At 44.2% G+C, this 17,319-nt stretch overlaps 1 protein-coding gene across 1 annotated transcript; it reads left to right on the top strand.

Annotated features, from left to right (window-relative positions):
- The first annotated feature begins 9,073 nt into the window (after positions 1-9,073).
- LOC144275734 (peripheral-type benzodiazepine receptor-associated protein 1-like) lies at positions 9,074-15,831 on the top strand. Its single transcript, XM_077835251.1, has one exon. The coding sequence runs from the start codon at positions 9,074-9,076 to the stop codon at positions 14,684-14,686; it is 5,613 nt and encodes a 1,870-aa protein (XP_077691377.1). The 3' UTR covers positions 14,687-15,831.
- The last annotated feature ends 1,488 nt before the right edge of the window (positions 15,832-17,319 follow it).

Here is a 17,319-nt window from a genome sequence, read left to right as displayed (position 1 = left end):
ACCTGAAATATCCAAATCTGATACCATACTGACTGGGAAGAATAGCACTTATGTGTCTTCCAGTCCTGTAAATATGTGACACATGAACTGTTTCAAACATTATCTTCATTTCTTCTCTGCCAAAACTCTTAATCACACCAGAGCTATAGTCCTTCAAAGACACCATAAATCCCTATTCTTTAAACTTCAGTTTTTCCAACATACAGATGCTCAGGTCCCCACCTGTTGCTGGAAAAAGAAATCCACCATCTTCTTCTTCAACATGAAGTCCTAAAAGCACTACATGAAAACTAAGCCATCATCTGCAATTCTGATCCATGCCCTCCATGGCTGGTAAAAGAGAGTCCAAACAGTATCTGTGACCCTTACTAATGGAGATAGTCAACACTTCTTTTGTAGAGGAAAAGCTACCACCCATATTATAGTAAGCTATAGTCCATCCATTCTTAAGAAACCATTGTTCATTGCAGTTGACTTCCCAAATAACCACCTGAATCCCTAAATCCCTTTTCTAGCCAGATGATTGAGAAGCTTGCAAAGAACTGTGTACATTCCACCTACCAACTACCAATATCCTGCATACCCCTCAAATCAGGTTTCAGACTGAACACAACAGATACAGTGGTGATCACACTGGTGGATGATCTCTTGTCCATGGACAAGGGCTATGTAACAGTGACCATGCTGCTGCATCTCTCTATGACATTTGTTATTGTCAGTCATGAAATGCTGCTGTATCATCTCAAAGATGTGGCAGGGGTTTCCTCCACCAGGGAACTGCTCCTTTACCACCAGAGCCAGTACCACCATTCTTCCACATGGAGTGAGACCAGGACCCCCAACTGTACTGAATTCGCAGCATGTTCTGCATTTGGCTAATGTGATCCCTGCTTTTGTGACCTTCAGGCTTGACTACTGCAATACGCTATACCCAAGAATGAAACTTATGACTTAAACAAAAACAAGAGAAAACACCTCCAAGAAATTCAAATGTATGATTGAGTTTACTTGACAATGAATACTGTCCAGAGCACAGGTTTCAGTCCTTATCTTCCAAATCCTCCAAGGGCCTGCCCAAAACTACCTTAACGGCCTCTTTGCGCTCAAAGATCATGATCTCCCATGACAGTTCCATTGTTGCAGGATAGATAACTCATCCTTGAGAGGAAATAAAGTTTTCTCAGCCACTAGCCCACAATAGCAACACAGTCCCAGAGGATATGATATTAGACATATCTCACAGACTCATTAGACAAATGTAAAACCCATATCTTTGATTAAGCTTTCTCATAATAACAAAAAAAAACACAAAAACCCATGCTGACCCAGGGTGAGGGTAGGCGGGTGGAGCAGAGAGAAAGAAATCCTTTATTATGTTTACTTGTAGAATTTGTATATGCTTAGATAGAAATTCAGTTAAAGGGTCTATCTCTAATCTAGTACTGTGACATTCACTTCCAATAACTACTAATAATAGGATAAAACATTTACAAAAATCCATTTTCCATGTCCCAAACCATTTTATATGCCTCTCAATTGCAACTGTTAAAAGAATAAAATGGATAAAAGAATGAAGACAAACTTTAACTTTTTTCATTTGAAATTCTTCACCCTACATTCCCATAAATTTGCTGACAAATGCTGTTTTTATATGTGTTGCCTTATCTCTTGAGTTGTTTTCTAATAGTAAGCATTTTTAAGCAATGAATTATGTATTGAGGTGGTTATTGTGACTCTTACTCTCTCATTTGAGGATTTAATACAAATTTATAAACTTGTTTTTTCTCCCTCTGTCTTGCCTTCTGTGATTTGGGTAATGTACATTGTCATATTAATTCTGTTTTAGGCAGATGCTTTCTACATTATGGAACATTTCTTAAAACATTCATGAAAAAAGTAAATACAGCCTCCCAGCCCCATTCCCTCCAGAATAAAAAGTTCACAAAGCTCTCCATCCTGAGAAAAAGGCTGGATGTGTTGACTTAATTGGTATTATTGTGTGCATAACACTAACATGAACAGATGCACAAAACCCCTAATACAGAGGTTTCTCACGCTTTTAGATAATATGGGCCATGTCTTAATGGAGAGATTGACTCACGGACCACTATTCCTCCCATTCACAGCAGTCGCCACCCCTTCCATTCATGGTCACATAACACCCGTGTCACAACTGCAGTAATTGCTTCCATGGAAAAACAATATTTGAAAATATGAAATATATTTTTAGCTTCCTTTTAATGTGATTTACCAGCTGGAAACAAGGAAAGCCAGCACCAGGTGACCAGCCTGTTCTTCACAGACCAGCAGTCGAAGATTGAGTACTGTTGCTCTAAGAGCTAGCAAGATTTCAGCTAATACATTACTTGGGATCCACATATACAGAGTTTCCCCAAAGCTAGGAAACAAGTTAAAACACCATTTCTTCAAATACTGTTATGTTGGATAAGGTGAATGAAGCGTAACTTTGTTGAAAACATTTTTGAAAAATGTCCTCAAAACCTAGTCTTGTGAATTGTTTTGTGTATATATATATACATATATGTACAATTCACAAGACTAGGTTTTGAGAACATTTTCAGATATATAGAGAGAGAGAAAGTGAGAGAGATTTAACAAAGATATACTCAATTTACACTGGCTGACATGACATTTTCTGCAGAAACCATGTTTAAAAATTGTTGGCTGACACAGGAAACTAGTGTACAGAATACAAAGCTTTGGTGATGCAAACTTGTACAAAGTATTAAAATCAATGTGCTATGAAGCTTTACTTTATATAGATATAGATATATATAAAAATAAATTTTTAAATTTGTATTGCATCAGTGTCTAGTTGCCCCAATCAAGGATTGGGGTCTATTGTGGTAGGCACGATACGTAGATATAATGAAACAACAGGATCTACTGAACTGAACAGAGGCCAAGAGTACATCCATATCTGAATAAGCTATGGGGTTTGATGGTTCTAAAAAGTAGCATGACATTTCTTGCAAGCTATTTAATTATATCTTAAAATAGATAACTTTATGGCTAACAGACAGCCCCCCAACCTGAAGCAAATACTCACCAGCAACTACACAGCACATCACAGAAACACTAACCCAGGAACCAGTCCCTGTAGCAAACCTCGTTGCCTACTCTGTCCCCATATCTACTCTAGTGACACCATCAGAGGACCCAACCACGTCAGCCACACCATCAGAGGCCCATTCACCTGCATGTCTACTAATGTCATATATGCCATCATGTGCCAGCAATGCCCCTCTGCCGTGTACACTGGCCAAACTGGACAGTCCCTATGTAAAAGAATAAACAGACACAAATCGGACATCAGGAATGGTAATACAAAAAGCCAGTGGGAGAACACTTCAGTCTTCCTGGACCTTCTATAACAGATTTGAAAGTAGCTATACTTGAACAAAAAACTTCAGAAACAGATTTCAAAGAGAAACATCAGAACTAAAATTCATTTGCAAATTTAACACCATTAATTTGGGCTTGAATAGGGACTGGGAGTGGCTGGCTCATTACAGAAGCAGCTTCGCCTCTCCTGGAATTGACACCTCCTCATCTGTTGTTGGGAGTGGACTACATCCACCCTGATCAAATTGGCCCTGTCAACACTGGTTCTCCACTTGTGAGGTAACTCCCCTCTCTTCATGTGTCAGTATATTTATGTCTGCATCTGTAACTTTCACTCCATGCATCTGAAGAAGTGAGGTTTTTACCCACGAAAGCCTATGCTCAAATAAGTCTGTTAGTCTTTAAGGTGCCACCGGACTCCTTGTTGTTTTTGTGGATACAGGCTAACACAGCTACCCCCAATACTTGACATTTATAGCTAATGTTATTCTCTACATATTGTGCATGTTCTTTAGTTCCTGTTCCTCTCTGATGGAAGTTTGATTATACTTTAGTTCTAATCATATGAATGCAGTATGCCATAGCAGGTGTATACATAATCTCAATTCTAGCAATTGCTTTATATTCTGGAGATGAGGCCTAATTTGAGCATATGCTACAGGTGCCATCTATTTTGTAAGCAACTAGTTTGTGACTATGTGTACCAGTGCCCTCTATTGGAGGTTTTATGTTTGTCTTTTGCTATTTAATATTTCTTTTTCTTTCCAAAACTAAGATTTATACACAACAGAACCTATTCCAAAAGCAGCATGTTGTGCCAAATCTGAATTTGGTCCACCATCAATCATAAGATAAGAATATAAACAATAAATCAAAAGAAACTCTTACACGTAAGATAATAAAATTACAAAGTAGATGAACAAGAAATATTAATAATAAACTACAAAAAATGGGAAACAGAAAGAAAACCCAATCAACAAATGTCCCATAATTTTTTCATTTTTATCAGTCAATTGAAAGGAATCCCACTGGCTAGACCCATGTCAACCTCCATCAGTTCCTTCTACTCTCTTTTCTCTGACTCTAACTCACATGAAGTTGACATCATCATTTGGCCCCATCTACAGTGGGATTTTACATTTGATAGAAATCATATTTAAACTTTATTTAAAGTAAATTAAGCAAAATATTTTAACATGGTTTAGCCAACCAGACTATTTGAAAACATGATTTAGCATAGCACAGACTGTATTCTAGAGAGCTAGGCTCAGATCTTCAGGCCCACATTCTCCCAATTTCAGGCTGCTTCAGGAGAATCAGCTGAATGGTGGCACAGAGCTGGTAGAAGCATTTCTTCACTCTCCCTGTAGCTGGGGCATTTCTGCGCTAGCTGCTGTGGTGACTATTTGGAGCCATCTGCAGGCAGCATAAACTTATGACAGGAGATTGGACTGATGCACAGACATCCCAAGAATGAGAGTGTGGCTTAATGTCACCTTAGCACTCTTCTTCCCTGAGCTGTGCTATGCATTTCTCAGTTGTAGCCAAGGATCTATTTTTAAAAATGTCTTTGCCAGCTCCATCCACAGTAGCTTAGACAAACTGTATTTCAACTGAGTTTGTCTGAATCAGGCCAAACTGTTCAAGCAATATGGTTCCCCACCCAGATGGACCCTAAAGGGTAGCTACAAATCTGAAACATGGATCCCCACTGTTCCCTTCCTTGTGTTCTGCTGGGAATGAGAAGGGTCACTCATCTTACTGTCTCTCTTCTATTGCTACACCTTACTTTAAAAGTTTATTTGCACTACGAAAGCAACCCATTACCAACCATCTAAGGCCCTGATCATACACAGATTTACCCATATGCTTAACTTTACACTTGTGAGTATTCTCATTGAGCTCATTGGACCACTCGTACGCTTAAACCCATCCATAAGTCTTGGCAAGATCAGGGTCACTGTCAATAATGAGTCCTCCTGAACCAATGTTACAAATGGTTTGACTGTTTTCAGCATCATTACAAAAACTGACAGACTTTCAGAACCAAGTGTCCCTACTATATGAGCGCTTAAACCATTTTCAGTACTAGTTCAGTGACCTATTGATAAACATTGTCAGCCACGATCACTTTCCTAATGCAGAGGAAGTTCTAGTAGCTGCTGCCATTACCTTGTTTTGAACAATGATGGCGTGTGTGAATGACTTTCTCAAAAGCAATACATCCTGATTAATGAGGGGACAAAGAATGGGGCATTTTTAAACAGCAGTTCCCAAATGTGGTCCTCTGAGCACTGTTGCTCTGAGGAGTTTTCACTGGCTGGTAACATAGTTGCTCTTGTCCTTGTTTCCAACTGCCTGTACATGAATTCAGATCCTTCAGTGCAAAAGAGTGGAAATCTGTAATACTTCCAGATGCCTGGCATAAAGACAGCAAAAAAAGTAAACAAATATTTTCCGAACAAAATTGCTGCATTTGCAACAGGGAATTTAAGGCCATGTCTACACTACCAATTTGTGTCGACAAAAGTGACGTCCACACCCGTAAGTCAACATAATAAAAATCTCAATTTTGTGTTCACACTTGTTCCCTCTGTCGGCAGACCGCATCCACAGTGGGGGCACCATCATCGAAGGTGTGAGCAATGCCCTGTGGGTATCTATCCCACAGTCCTTCTGTCGCTAGATATTGTGGGATGACAGAGTGGAACGTGGTGCATCTGGGGACAGTGCTAAATGTCCCGTGATGCACTGCTTTCTGACCCAGCACTCCATGGGCTTCCGGCTTTCTTTTGCAGCATTTTTTCAACAACCCTTCTTTGCTGTGCACCCTGGCATCTTTGTGAGAAGGGATGGATCTCACACTGCTGTCCTATGCTCTGTTAACTGTCATGAAGACATCGCAGATGGCAGTGCAGTTAATCATGAAGTTCCTACCTGAAGAAGACTTGCAGGTGCCCGACATGTTGCGTGATATGGATAGGAGCAACTTTAGATTGCTTTTGGCATTCACAGAGCAGGTGCATAGGGTAAGCCGTCGCTTTGGGGCTTGTAAAACAAGCACTGAATGGTGGGATCGTATCATCATGTAGATGTGAGATAGCGAGCAGTGGCTACAGGACTTTCAGATGCAGAAAGCCACCTTCCTGGAACTGTGTGCGGAGCTCACCCTGGACCTGCAGCGCAAGGACACCAGATTGAGAACTGCCCTCTCGGCAGAGAAGCTAGCAACTGTGTGGAAGCTAGCAACTCCAGACTGCTACCAATCAATTTAGAGTGGGGAAGTTGACCGCAAGTGTGCAGGGCAATAAATCGCATTCTGCTACGAAGGACTGTGACTCTGGGAAATGTGCGTGAAATAGTGGACGGCTTTGCAGAAATGGGTTTCCCTAACCGTGGAACGGCAATAGATGGCACACATATTCCAATTTTGGCACCAGATCACCTTGCGATGGAGTACATCAGTAGGAAGGGGTACTTCTCCATGATGTTGCAGGCACTTGTGGATCACTGTGGGCATTTCACTGACATCAACGCAGGGTGGTCTGGGAAGGTGCATGACACACACATGTTCAGGAACAACAGCCTGTACAGAAAGCTGCAAGTGGGGATTTTCTTTCCTAACTGGAAGATTACAGCGGGGGGGTGTTGAAATGCTCATAGTGATCCTGGGGGACCCTGCATACCCCTTACAGCTGTGGCTCATGAAACCTTATATGGGACACCTGGACAGCAGTAAGGAGCAGTTCAACAACAGGCTCAGTAGGTGCCAGATGGCAGCTGAATGTGCCTTTGGCAGATTAAAGGCACGCTGGCGATGCCTTTATGGCAGGTTGGACCTCACTGAGGATAATATTTCTATGATCATATCTGCATGCTGTACGTTGCATAATCTCTGTGAAGCTAAGGGTGAAAGGTTTGCTCAGACGTGGAGTGCTGAGACAGACCGCTTGACTGCTGATTTTGAGCAGCCAGAAACCAGGGCTGTCAGAGGAGCCCAGAGGAGAGCTATTCAAATCAGGGAGGCTTTGAGGCAATGACCACCAGTAACATATTTCTGTCTGAGTTGCTTCAATGTTACCTTACATGCAGTTTTTCTACGGGGCAATGGTGACATTTGGGGCCTTATATTCCTGTAATAAAGTGATTTAAATGCCTGTGCATGTATTGGCAGTGCCTGCAATCTCACCTTGAAGAAAAAAAATAAAGATGATTTACCATTATAAAAGTTTGCTTTTATTGCACAAGAAGCTAACTTTGTCCTCGGGGTTAGGTCCTCTTTCCGCCACCTCTGTGCCCTCTGAAGTATCCATGGGACTCTTGGTGATGGAGGTGGGGTCATCACCAAGGATGGCATCCAGCTCCTTATAGAACCAGCGGGTCTTAAGTGAAGCACCTGAGGGAAGGTTTGCCTCCGTCGTGTTATGGTACGCCTGCTTCAGCTCCTTTATCGTCATGCTTCACTGCAGCGTGTCCCGATCATAGCTTTTTCATACAAGCCTCGTGAAATCTGCCCATAGGTATCCCAATTCCTATGGCTCAAGAGCAGCTGGGACTGCATAGCCTCCTCTCCCCATATACTGAGCATATCCAACAGCTCTGCAGTGGTACAAGCGGGAGAGCGTTTGCTGCGATATCCTGCCATGGTCATCTGGGAAGCTGCAATGAGACCTCTCCACCCCGAGCAAACAAGAAATGGAATTTCAAAAATTCCCCGGGCTTCTAAAGGGGAGGGGTGGATGGTTATTTACCTGACTACAAGACAGTGGAGTTCAAACAGCTGACCAGAGTGGTCAGGATGGGCATTGTGGGACACCTCCTGGAGACCAATTAAAGTGATGAAATGAAGCGTGGGGTCTACACTTGCACTTTGTTGACAAAAAAATAGAGGAAAAAGATGTAAATCTCTCATGAGGGTGGATGTATTTTGTCTCCAAAACCAGGCATTTTCCCCAATAAAAGTTGCCTCGCAGTGTGTACACACTCACTGTTTGGATCAACAAATGGCAGTTTTGGTGACAAAACATGGCCGTGATGGTAAATGGGAGAAAAGGTGATTCCTATAAGGAACAGGAAGGCTGCCAAGGAGATACTTCTTGTGTTACCAAGTGGACCATGCCATTAAAACTTTTGACAACCCCTGCTCTGAATGCAACGCAGCAACTCCTCTGGAGTTTTAGCAGATGGCACCTTTGACTTGCTCTGTTTTGGCTGTCTCTGGGGGGGGAGGGGAGGGGGGTTGTTGCATAAGTGGGAAGAGGAGCAGCCTCTCACGTTTGGAAGATAATCTTGATTTGGTGAAGAATGCTTTATGCTTTTTTGTGCATGCAGTCCGGGTTAATCCGATACAGGAGAAATCCAGGCACGGGCTGGGGATATGGGGAGCGGGGTTACCCAGCGCACACCCAGGCGACCTCTGAGGACTGCCAAGACGCTGACTGTTCACACCGGCTCCAGGGGCTGGGGCAAGGCCGGGTCAGCGGGAGGGAGGCAATGGGGGGGGGGGGGCGCGGGAGGGGGCCGCGAGGAGGCGGCTGCCCCGCTGGGGAAGCGGGGAGTTAGGGCCTTCCCGAGGGGCCCGAGCCCAGCGCTGAAGGGGCCGCGCGCGCGTGCCGGCGGCGGTTGGCGGCCGTTCCCCGCCAGCCCGCGCTCCTCGCTTCGTCCCTCGGCCGGCCCTGCCTCGCCGCCGCCGCGCCTCCCCTGGGCCATGACCCGAGACAGCCCGGGCGGGGGCCCGCCCCCGGGGGGCCGGCTGTCTCCCCGCAAGGCCCCGGCGCCGCCCGCCGGCAGCCAGGCCCAGCACGACGAGCACAAGCGGGAGCTGGAGGCGCTGCGGGCCGAGCTGGACGGGGAGCGGCTGCGCTCGCAGGAGAGCCGGCGCCGCTTCGCCGCCGAGGCCCGCGAGCTGCGGGAGGCGGCCGAGCGCGACCGGCAGCTGCTGGCCGACCAGCTCCGCTCCAAGTGGGAGCAGCAGCGGGCCCGAGAGCTGCACCAGCTGCGGGAGCTGAGCCTGCGGGAGCGGGAGGCCGAGATCCGCCAGCTCCTCCGCTGGAAGGACGCCGAGCTGCGCCAGGCCCAGGAGCTGCTCCAGCGGGAGCGGGACGCCGCCGTGCGGCAGGCCCGGGACCTGCAGCGGCAGCTGGCCGAGGAGCTGGTGAGCCGGGGCTACGGCAGCACCCGGGGCGGCCCCGCGGGGCTGAGCAGCGAATGCCGCGGCAAACTGCAGGAGGTGCTGGGCAAGCTGCGCTGGGAGACCGATGGCGACCAGGCCGCCCGCATCCGCCACCTCAGGGCCGAGCTGGAGCTGGAGCGGAGCCTCTTCCTCAAGTACATTCTGGAGCGCTTCGAGGGCGAGCAGCAGCCCGCCGGCTCCCCGCACAGGCCCAGGCCCGGCCCGCAGCCCCGCCTCAGCAGGAGCCTCCTGGAAGGGCCGAGGCCCCGCTCCTTGGAAAGCCTCATCGCCGCCGTCTCCCCGGATGGGGGAGCCTCCAGGTCGCGCTCGCTGGACAGCAGCCTAGCCAAACCCGAGTCCTCGCACGCAGCGCACCAGGCCCCGCTGGAGGGGAGCCCCCCGCAGAGCCCCTGTCGGGGGCAGCAGCCGGCCCAAAAGGCCTTAGAACAAGCTGCCAACCCCCAGGAAGGAGCTGCCAAGGAGCTCCCTCTGAAGCCCACCAGCCAGGAGCGGCCCCTGGAGTGCTTGGACTCGCCTCCTGAAGGGAAGATGGGCAGCTGGGGGTCTGCAGGAGAGGGTGGCACCCTGGCAGTGGGGCAGCAGCAGGAGTGGCTGTCTGGCAACAATTACAGCCAGCTGGTGAAGCAGAACACCGACCTGCTAAGTGCCCTGGAGGATCTAGAGCGGCGATGCACGGCCCTTAAGGAAGAGAACGGCCTTCTGAGGAGGAGCAGTTTCCCCGAGATGCAGGAGAAGGTGAAGCGGCTCAAGAAGAAAAATGCAGATCTGGCCATCATTGCCAAGCGATTGGAAGAGAGAGCCAGGAAACTCCAGGAGTCCAACCTCAAGGTGGTCAATGCCCCAATAACACTTTCCCTCAAAGGCTCCAATGTGGAACTGTGCAAGAAAGCATTTGCCCGGCAGCGGGCTAAAGACCTGAGTGAACAAGCTAGCATCCTTCTAGCCAAAGATAAACAAATAGAAGCCTTGCAGAGAGAGTGTTGGGAGCTGCAGGCCAAACTGGCCACAGGCAAGGAGGGCTCATGCTGGCTCAATTTAAGTGACTTTGATCGTTTGTTGCGGGAGTCTCAGAAAGAAGTGTTACGATTACAGAGACAGATCACGTTGAAGAACTTGAAAGAGTCTCTACAGTCCTCCAAAATGGGTCCAGACAGTTCTTCTCCAGCTGTTACCATGTGCCTAATACAGGAAACACTTGCACCAAACATTGATGCAAGCTTAGATGGTTCATCTTTGCCAAAACAGACACCACCAGGATCAATCACTTTGGCAAAGGATATTAAGCCAGTAGTATTACCTTCGGGAAATGTGTCTGAGGAATATGAAAACATCCCTTTGAAAACAGACCCAGACAGCAAAAATCAAATACAGCATTTGGAAGTAGAGCTTAGTAAGAAAAGTAAGCAGTGTGAAAACCTTGAACAAGAAATGGAGAAAAAGCAGAAAAAATGTGAAGAGTTGGAAATGCAGCTTCAGGAGGTGCTGACTGAAAATGCCAAAGTGGCTGAGGAAAACGCTCAACTCAGTGGGAAAACTAAATGGACAGAAAAGGTTGAATCTGAAAATGCTGACCTGAAGGTGAAACTAATGGGAGTGACAGAGGAGCGGAATTCTGCTGTCCAGTTGACCAAAGGACTTCAAACCAAGGTGGAGGATCTAGAGCATGTACTGAAGGACATGAAAGAAATGGCAGAGAGAAGGCAACAGCTGGAGGTTGACCATGAGGAAACACTGTTAGCACTGCAAAAGAAAGAAGAGGAGGTCAAATATTTGCAGCAGGCCCAGGTAGAAGCAAAAAGGGAACATGAAGAGGTAGTACAGCTATTAGAAGCCCAGGTGAGGGAATTGGAGAATCAGTATCACAGTCAAACTGAACATTTTAATCTTCTGTCTCAGGAACTCGAACAATTACAAATAAAAAATTCTGACCCTGTGACTTCAAACTTGCCACATGCTACGTGCTGTTCCTCAGAAGATTGCCATGCTCTTCAGTGCAGTACAAATATTAGTGACATAGACTTTGTATCCACTCCTGCTGCTTCTAAGAAGCAAACCAAGAAACTGGAGTTCCAGTCAAACTCCTCAAAATCAGAATCCACACAGTACAGTCCTAAGTCGTGCCCCACTCCAGAGGGGGATAGTGCAAGTGAGGTGGATGAATTGGAGACAGACAAATTTTCCCTAATCTTGGAGCCTGAGAGACAAGGTCCCGCAAAACTTCAAGTGTTTTTAGCTCGATACAGCTATGACCCTTTTGATGGTCCTAATAAGAACCCTGAGGCAGAGCTTCCACTGACAGCTGGAGAATACATTTACATCTATGGAGAGATGGATGAGGATGGCTTCTTTGAAGGAGAGCTGATGGATGGCAGAAGAGGGCTGGTTCCCTCTAATTTGATAGAAGAAGTTTCAGATGATGACCTCATGACCTTTGTGCCTCCAAAGACAAGTGACCTCTCCCATACTTCAGATCATGAAATGAGTTTCCTCAGCAGAAGTGCTAGTAGTGGAGAAAAGAGTGATTGCCATGATGAAGAAATCAGTGTCAATCTATTGCCCAGTAGACTAGAAGGAGACATGGAAATGCCTGATCATACAGCGGTGCCTTATCCAAGAAATTTGACTCTAATCAAACAGTTTGCAAGAAGTGTTGTTATAGGCTGGGAGTCACCACTCATGCCAGCTGGCTGGGGAGATGTGCAGAGCTATAACATTTATGTAGATACAGAACTTTGCCAAAATGTGAGGTCTGGTTGTCAGACTCAAACAGCAATTGAGAATCTGGATTTAAAGATTAAGGCTTTTCGGATCTCAGTACAAAGTGTGACAGAGAAGGGAAACTCAGATAAGATGCAATGTACCTTCCTTGTAGGGCAAGGTTTCCATATAGCACCAGCACTTCTGAAACTTAGGAGCATCACTGCCACTTCAGCGGAGGTCACCTGGTTACCAAGCAGTAGCAACTACACTCATGCAGTGTACCTTAATGAGAAGGAGTGTGATGTGACAAAGGCAGGGATCTACTGGTACACTTTCCATAACCTGCAACCCAGCACTCAATACAATGCAAAAGTGGAAACACAGCTTCAGAGGACAGTATGGGATTTGCCTCAAGAGAAATGGGAACAGAAATCAGCAATGATTAAGTTCATAACTCCATCAGCAGGACCACCTGATGCTCCACTTGATGTCCAAGTACAGCCTGATCCCTCAGCGGACATTCTAGTTATCAGCTGGCTACCAGTGACAATTGATGCAGCAGGATCATCCAATGGGGTACGTGTTACTGGTTATGCTGTGTATGTCAATGGACAAAGAGTAACAGAAGTTGTATCTCCAACAGCTGGCAGTGCCATAGTAGAACTGTCCCAGTTAGACATGCTACAAGGGTCTCAGAAGGTTTCTGTGAGAACTGTCTCCCCCAGTGGAGAGTCAGTTGATTCTGTGCCAGCTCTGATTCCCTCAGCCATGTTAAATGTTCCCAGTTGTTGTTCATCATCAAAGTCTATGTCTACCAGCCTGACCTCTGGACTACCCTATGGGGAATTCATAGACTCTCAGCATGTGAAAATCCCTTTGACACATTGCATATCTTCACCCTCTTCAGAGATGTTCATGGCCAGTCAAGATAACAAATTCACCATTCACTTCACCTCCAACTGCAGAGACTCAGTAGCTTCTCTGCCAGCAAGCATCCCTCCACCCCAGTTGTTCTCCTCTCAGAGTTCTTCCTTGATACATGAGCTTGCAATGTGCAACATTGGTGATAACGTAGCAAGAGATAAAGACGATAAATGTTTAAAGTCTTATCAGCAGACAGCAGTCAGTGTGCAACATTCAGGCCTTGTCTTTCCAACTAGATGGTGTGAAGAATCAGTCAATTCCAGGATGTCACCGTTAAAAGAACTTGCTGAAGACAGCCAGAGAAAGAGGATAAAAAAGCTCTTTGTTACTAAAAAAGCTGTGCTTGAAAATCAAACAGACATTAGCGACATGAAAATGTCTATGATCACCCACTATGTGCACTCTGACGACAAATCTGTGAAAGACTCAACCACTGGAGATATTGAGGGATATGATGAGAGCTGCTTGAGTTCTGTGCCTGAGCTGTGTTCTAGTCAGCTTGAATTGGAGGAGGACAGTTACAGAGACATAGGTATACATGATATCTGTGTTCAGGAAGTCCCAGATATTTCCACTGAGAAGAAACAGATGAAAGGATTATCCAAAGAAGTCCCCAGCCTAGCGATGTCTAGAGGTGAAATACAGGAAGACCAAATATCAAGAACAGAAAACTGGCAATTGAATCCTGTTGGTGACCACAGCCACAGTTCTGATCTTTCAGATATTTTGGAAGAGGAAGAAGAGGACCTGGATTTAGACACGCAGGAAGAGAATAGAATAAAGGTGGTTGGTAATGATTCCAGGCTACCGGAGCTTCCAGAGTTTCCCATGCAGTGGGCTCAAAACAGAAAAATGAACAAGGCTTTAAGAATAGGCCAAGCAGGGACATCTTCATTTTCCAAAACAGGCCCTCTGAGAAGCTTCGTCTCAGAGGAAATAGTTAATGATGATTCAGTAAGGATATTTGTGGCCCTTTTTGACTATGATCCCATATTGATGTCACCTAATCTTGATGCAGCTGAAGAGGAGCTCCCATTTAAAAAGGGGCAGATTCTAAAGGTGGTTGGTGATAAAGATGCTGATGGCTTTTACAGAGGTGAATATGCAGGAAGGGTAGGGTATATTCCCTATAATATGGTGTCTGAAGTGCAGGTGGAGAGTAATGAAACGAAACAGCACCTGTTAAAACAAGGTTCCATTACTGATGAAAAATCTGTGATTAACTTAGTAGAGGTGGATACACAGAATAACAATAAGTCTCGCACAGAACATAGCTGGCAGGATAGCAAAGCTGAACAGCTTACTTCTAAGACAATGGTGGCTGTCTTTGACTATAATCCAAGGGAGAACTCATTAAATGTAGATGTGGAAAGTGAGCTGACATTTAGTGCTGGAGACATCATCACAGTATTTGGGTCTGTGGATGATGATGGACTCTACTATGGGGAGTTAAACGGACAGAGAGGACTTATCCCTTCTGACTTTCTAAAAACTGTCTCTTGAGATGAAGAGTAAAAGAGGATTCATTTAAAAGACACCTCTGCAGAGAGTTATAGAAGAAGGAAAAGAAAAATCTGATATATCAACAACAAAAAAGCACAAAATGTAGATGAAAAATTAAATCTTTAGCGAAGTCTAGCATTAAAAACTATCCATGCAAATGCCTCCTACAAAATGTATATTTTTAAGAATTGAACAACTAGACAATTCATATGTACTTGAATCTTCGCTCATATGAGATTAATAGTTTGAACTATTTGCAGGAGACTCCAAATAGATTTTTAGTTGTGAAACAAACTGGGTACCTTTAAATTTGTTTCAAAGACCTGTAAGAAAGTTAGAAGTAACCTTTAAATATTTTCCTGTAGGGATTATGAAAAGACTGCATCGCAGAGATAAAAGTGAATTTCACATACAGTTTAAAACATTGTATGACCTTAATCTTTTTTTTCTTTTTCTTTTTAAATAAGGAGGAGATGTACATAGAGAAAATATGTTAGTACTTAATGGATCAACTTTTCCCACTTTTTGGAGTACAGACAGTATTGGTGTGAAATGGCTGTTAAAAGCATGCCAGATAATCTTTTTCTTAAGGGGTAGATGAACTTTGACTACTTTTTAGCATGTCTTTCTCTACAAAAATAACTGATTCATTAGCCCACTTCTCTTCTTCATTGAGAGTTGCAGTTCAAAGAGAGGAAGATGTTCCAAATGTGTAGAATGCTACAGTGACTGTGGGCAGAATGTTCCAATAGCTGACATAGAGCAAAACAAAAATATTTAACGGTAGACACCTACCTATTACAGTGTCCAAATGATTTCCAGCTCTGAACTGAATATAAACCCTTTTTCATTTGAGATTTTGATTTTAAGGAAGACACTGGTTTCCCTCTAGCCAGTTGCTCCCATTAAAGCTCGTATTATCTAGGAGAAACTTAACAGCTACATATGCTTTAATACTGTGGTTTCTTTGTGTGATTTACACTGAAATTTGTCTTTCCTGTTTCAGAGTGGGAGGTCTGTAATACCTCAACACTTGTTGAAAAGAATATGCCCTCTCCTGCTGTCATTGAAATCTGTAGGAGTTTTTCAGTCGACTTCAAGGAGAGCTGGATTGCGTCCACTGGTTGCACTTCATTGTCTCACATCTCAAGGGTTACTAACATAGGCATTTGTCCTATAAATATGCATTTGTGCTTAGGATCATATAAGGCATGCTCCACATAGGAGTTAGTACTAAAAGTGTTCTTGCACTGAGGGCTGTGTTAAATAGCTTTGCACACTGTAAGGCTTACATTTGCTGCAGAGAATAATCCTCCCAATGACAGGCTTTCATAGGAAGGATTCTGTTGGGTTAACGTTAGGCTCCCAATCTGGAGATGACTCCATTCAGGCACAGCAGTCCACTTGCACAAACTTACTCTCAGGAACAGGGCATCCATTTGTGCCGTTAGTATTGAAAATGGAGGGGTCAGTTTCTGTCCTTTAACTTATTTAAATATTTTACTTGTTCACTTATTTATGGAGATATTAAACTGTTTTACTTGTTTATTTAAATATTTTACTTGTTTACATATCTAAATACTTGTTTTACTATTGTATGATTCAGACTATGACTACAGAAGCTGTGAAGAGTGACTCAAAGCTCTTGAAGTAGGATCAAAGCTGTATATGTAGACGAGTTTGAAAACAGGAGAGTTTGCAGATGTTTCCTTATGAGATGTATTCTTCGTGTTACGATGTTACTTTTTAGACCTATGGGAAGTTTACTGTCTTTTATACCAATGTTAATTTCCTTGCATATTTCACTTTAATTGTCTTAAGAAAGCAATTTGTTTCATTTTGAAATTTGAATTTTAAAAGTGATATCCATCGGTGCTGGTGATACATTTTTATTTAAAAAAAATTATTTTAATAAAACTTATTTCTTATTTTCTGAGAATTTGCCCCTGTTCTTCATTGACACTTAAAGTGGTGTTATGAACTTGCAAAATTTTGATTAAAAGTTTTTTGACTTCTCTTGTTTGGTTTTCCCATTTCATCCTGTGTCTAAACAATACACCAATCACTTTGAAGCCTAATAAATTTTCAGATTTAAGGCCCTGATTTTGGGTTGTGGCAGAATTGACCTTGGTTTATCCCTAAGGGTAGAGATGGTATTTTTATGCCACCTTTGAACCTCCTGGATTCTGGGCAGCTGGGGGCTGGTTTTGTCCCAGAGGCAAGTAATTGCCCAGTAGCCTAGAATAAACAGAGCACAGATTGTTCCAGCCATGCCTCCTTCTGTTGTGCACCCTTCTGTGGTTTCAGATAGTATTTCTTTCTAACATTCATTTATTTTCTAGATTTAAATGAGCATGTATGGTGGCAACAAATACTTGTCATGAGAAAATTGTCGCCCATGCAGAAAACAGCAGTATATGCTAATTATTCATTTATATAAATAATTATATGGTACCACTAGATGGCAGCAGAGCCCATGGTATCAGACTACAGTGTATGGCCGTGTTAGCTAAGGACATGGTCAGGTTAAACATCACTTTGTTTTTTTCTAAGCTGTTGGTGGTGACACCGTTAGATTATTTTTAAAAAGAACTGTTAACACTGAATTTACTTTTAACTGTTTATGCTGTTTA

The sequence above is a fragment of the Eretmochelys imbricata genome, chromosome 15 (assembly GCF_965152235.1).
Source record: "Eretmochelys imbricata isolate rEreImb1 chromosome 15, rEreImb1.hap1, whole genome shotgun sequence".
In the NCBI taxonomy this organism is placed as follows: domain Eukaryota; kingdom Metazoa; phylum Chordata; order Testudines; family Cheloniidae; genus Eretmochelys; species Eretmochelys imbricata.
Note: the sequence above shows the minus strand (reverse complement) of the source record. Positions and strands in the feature narration are given on the sequence as shown.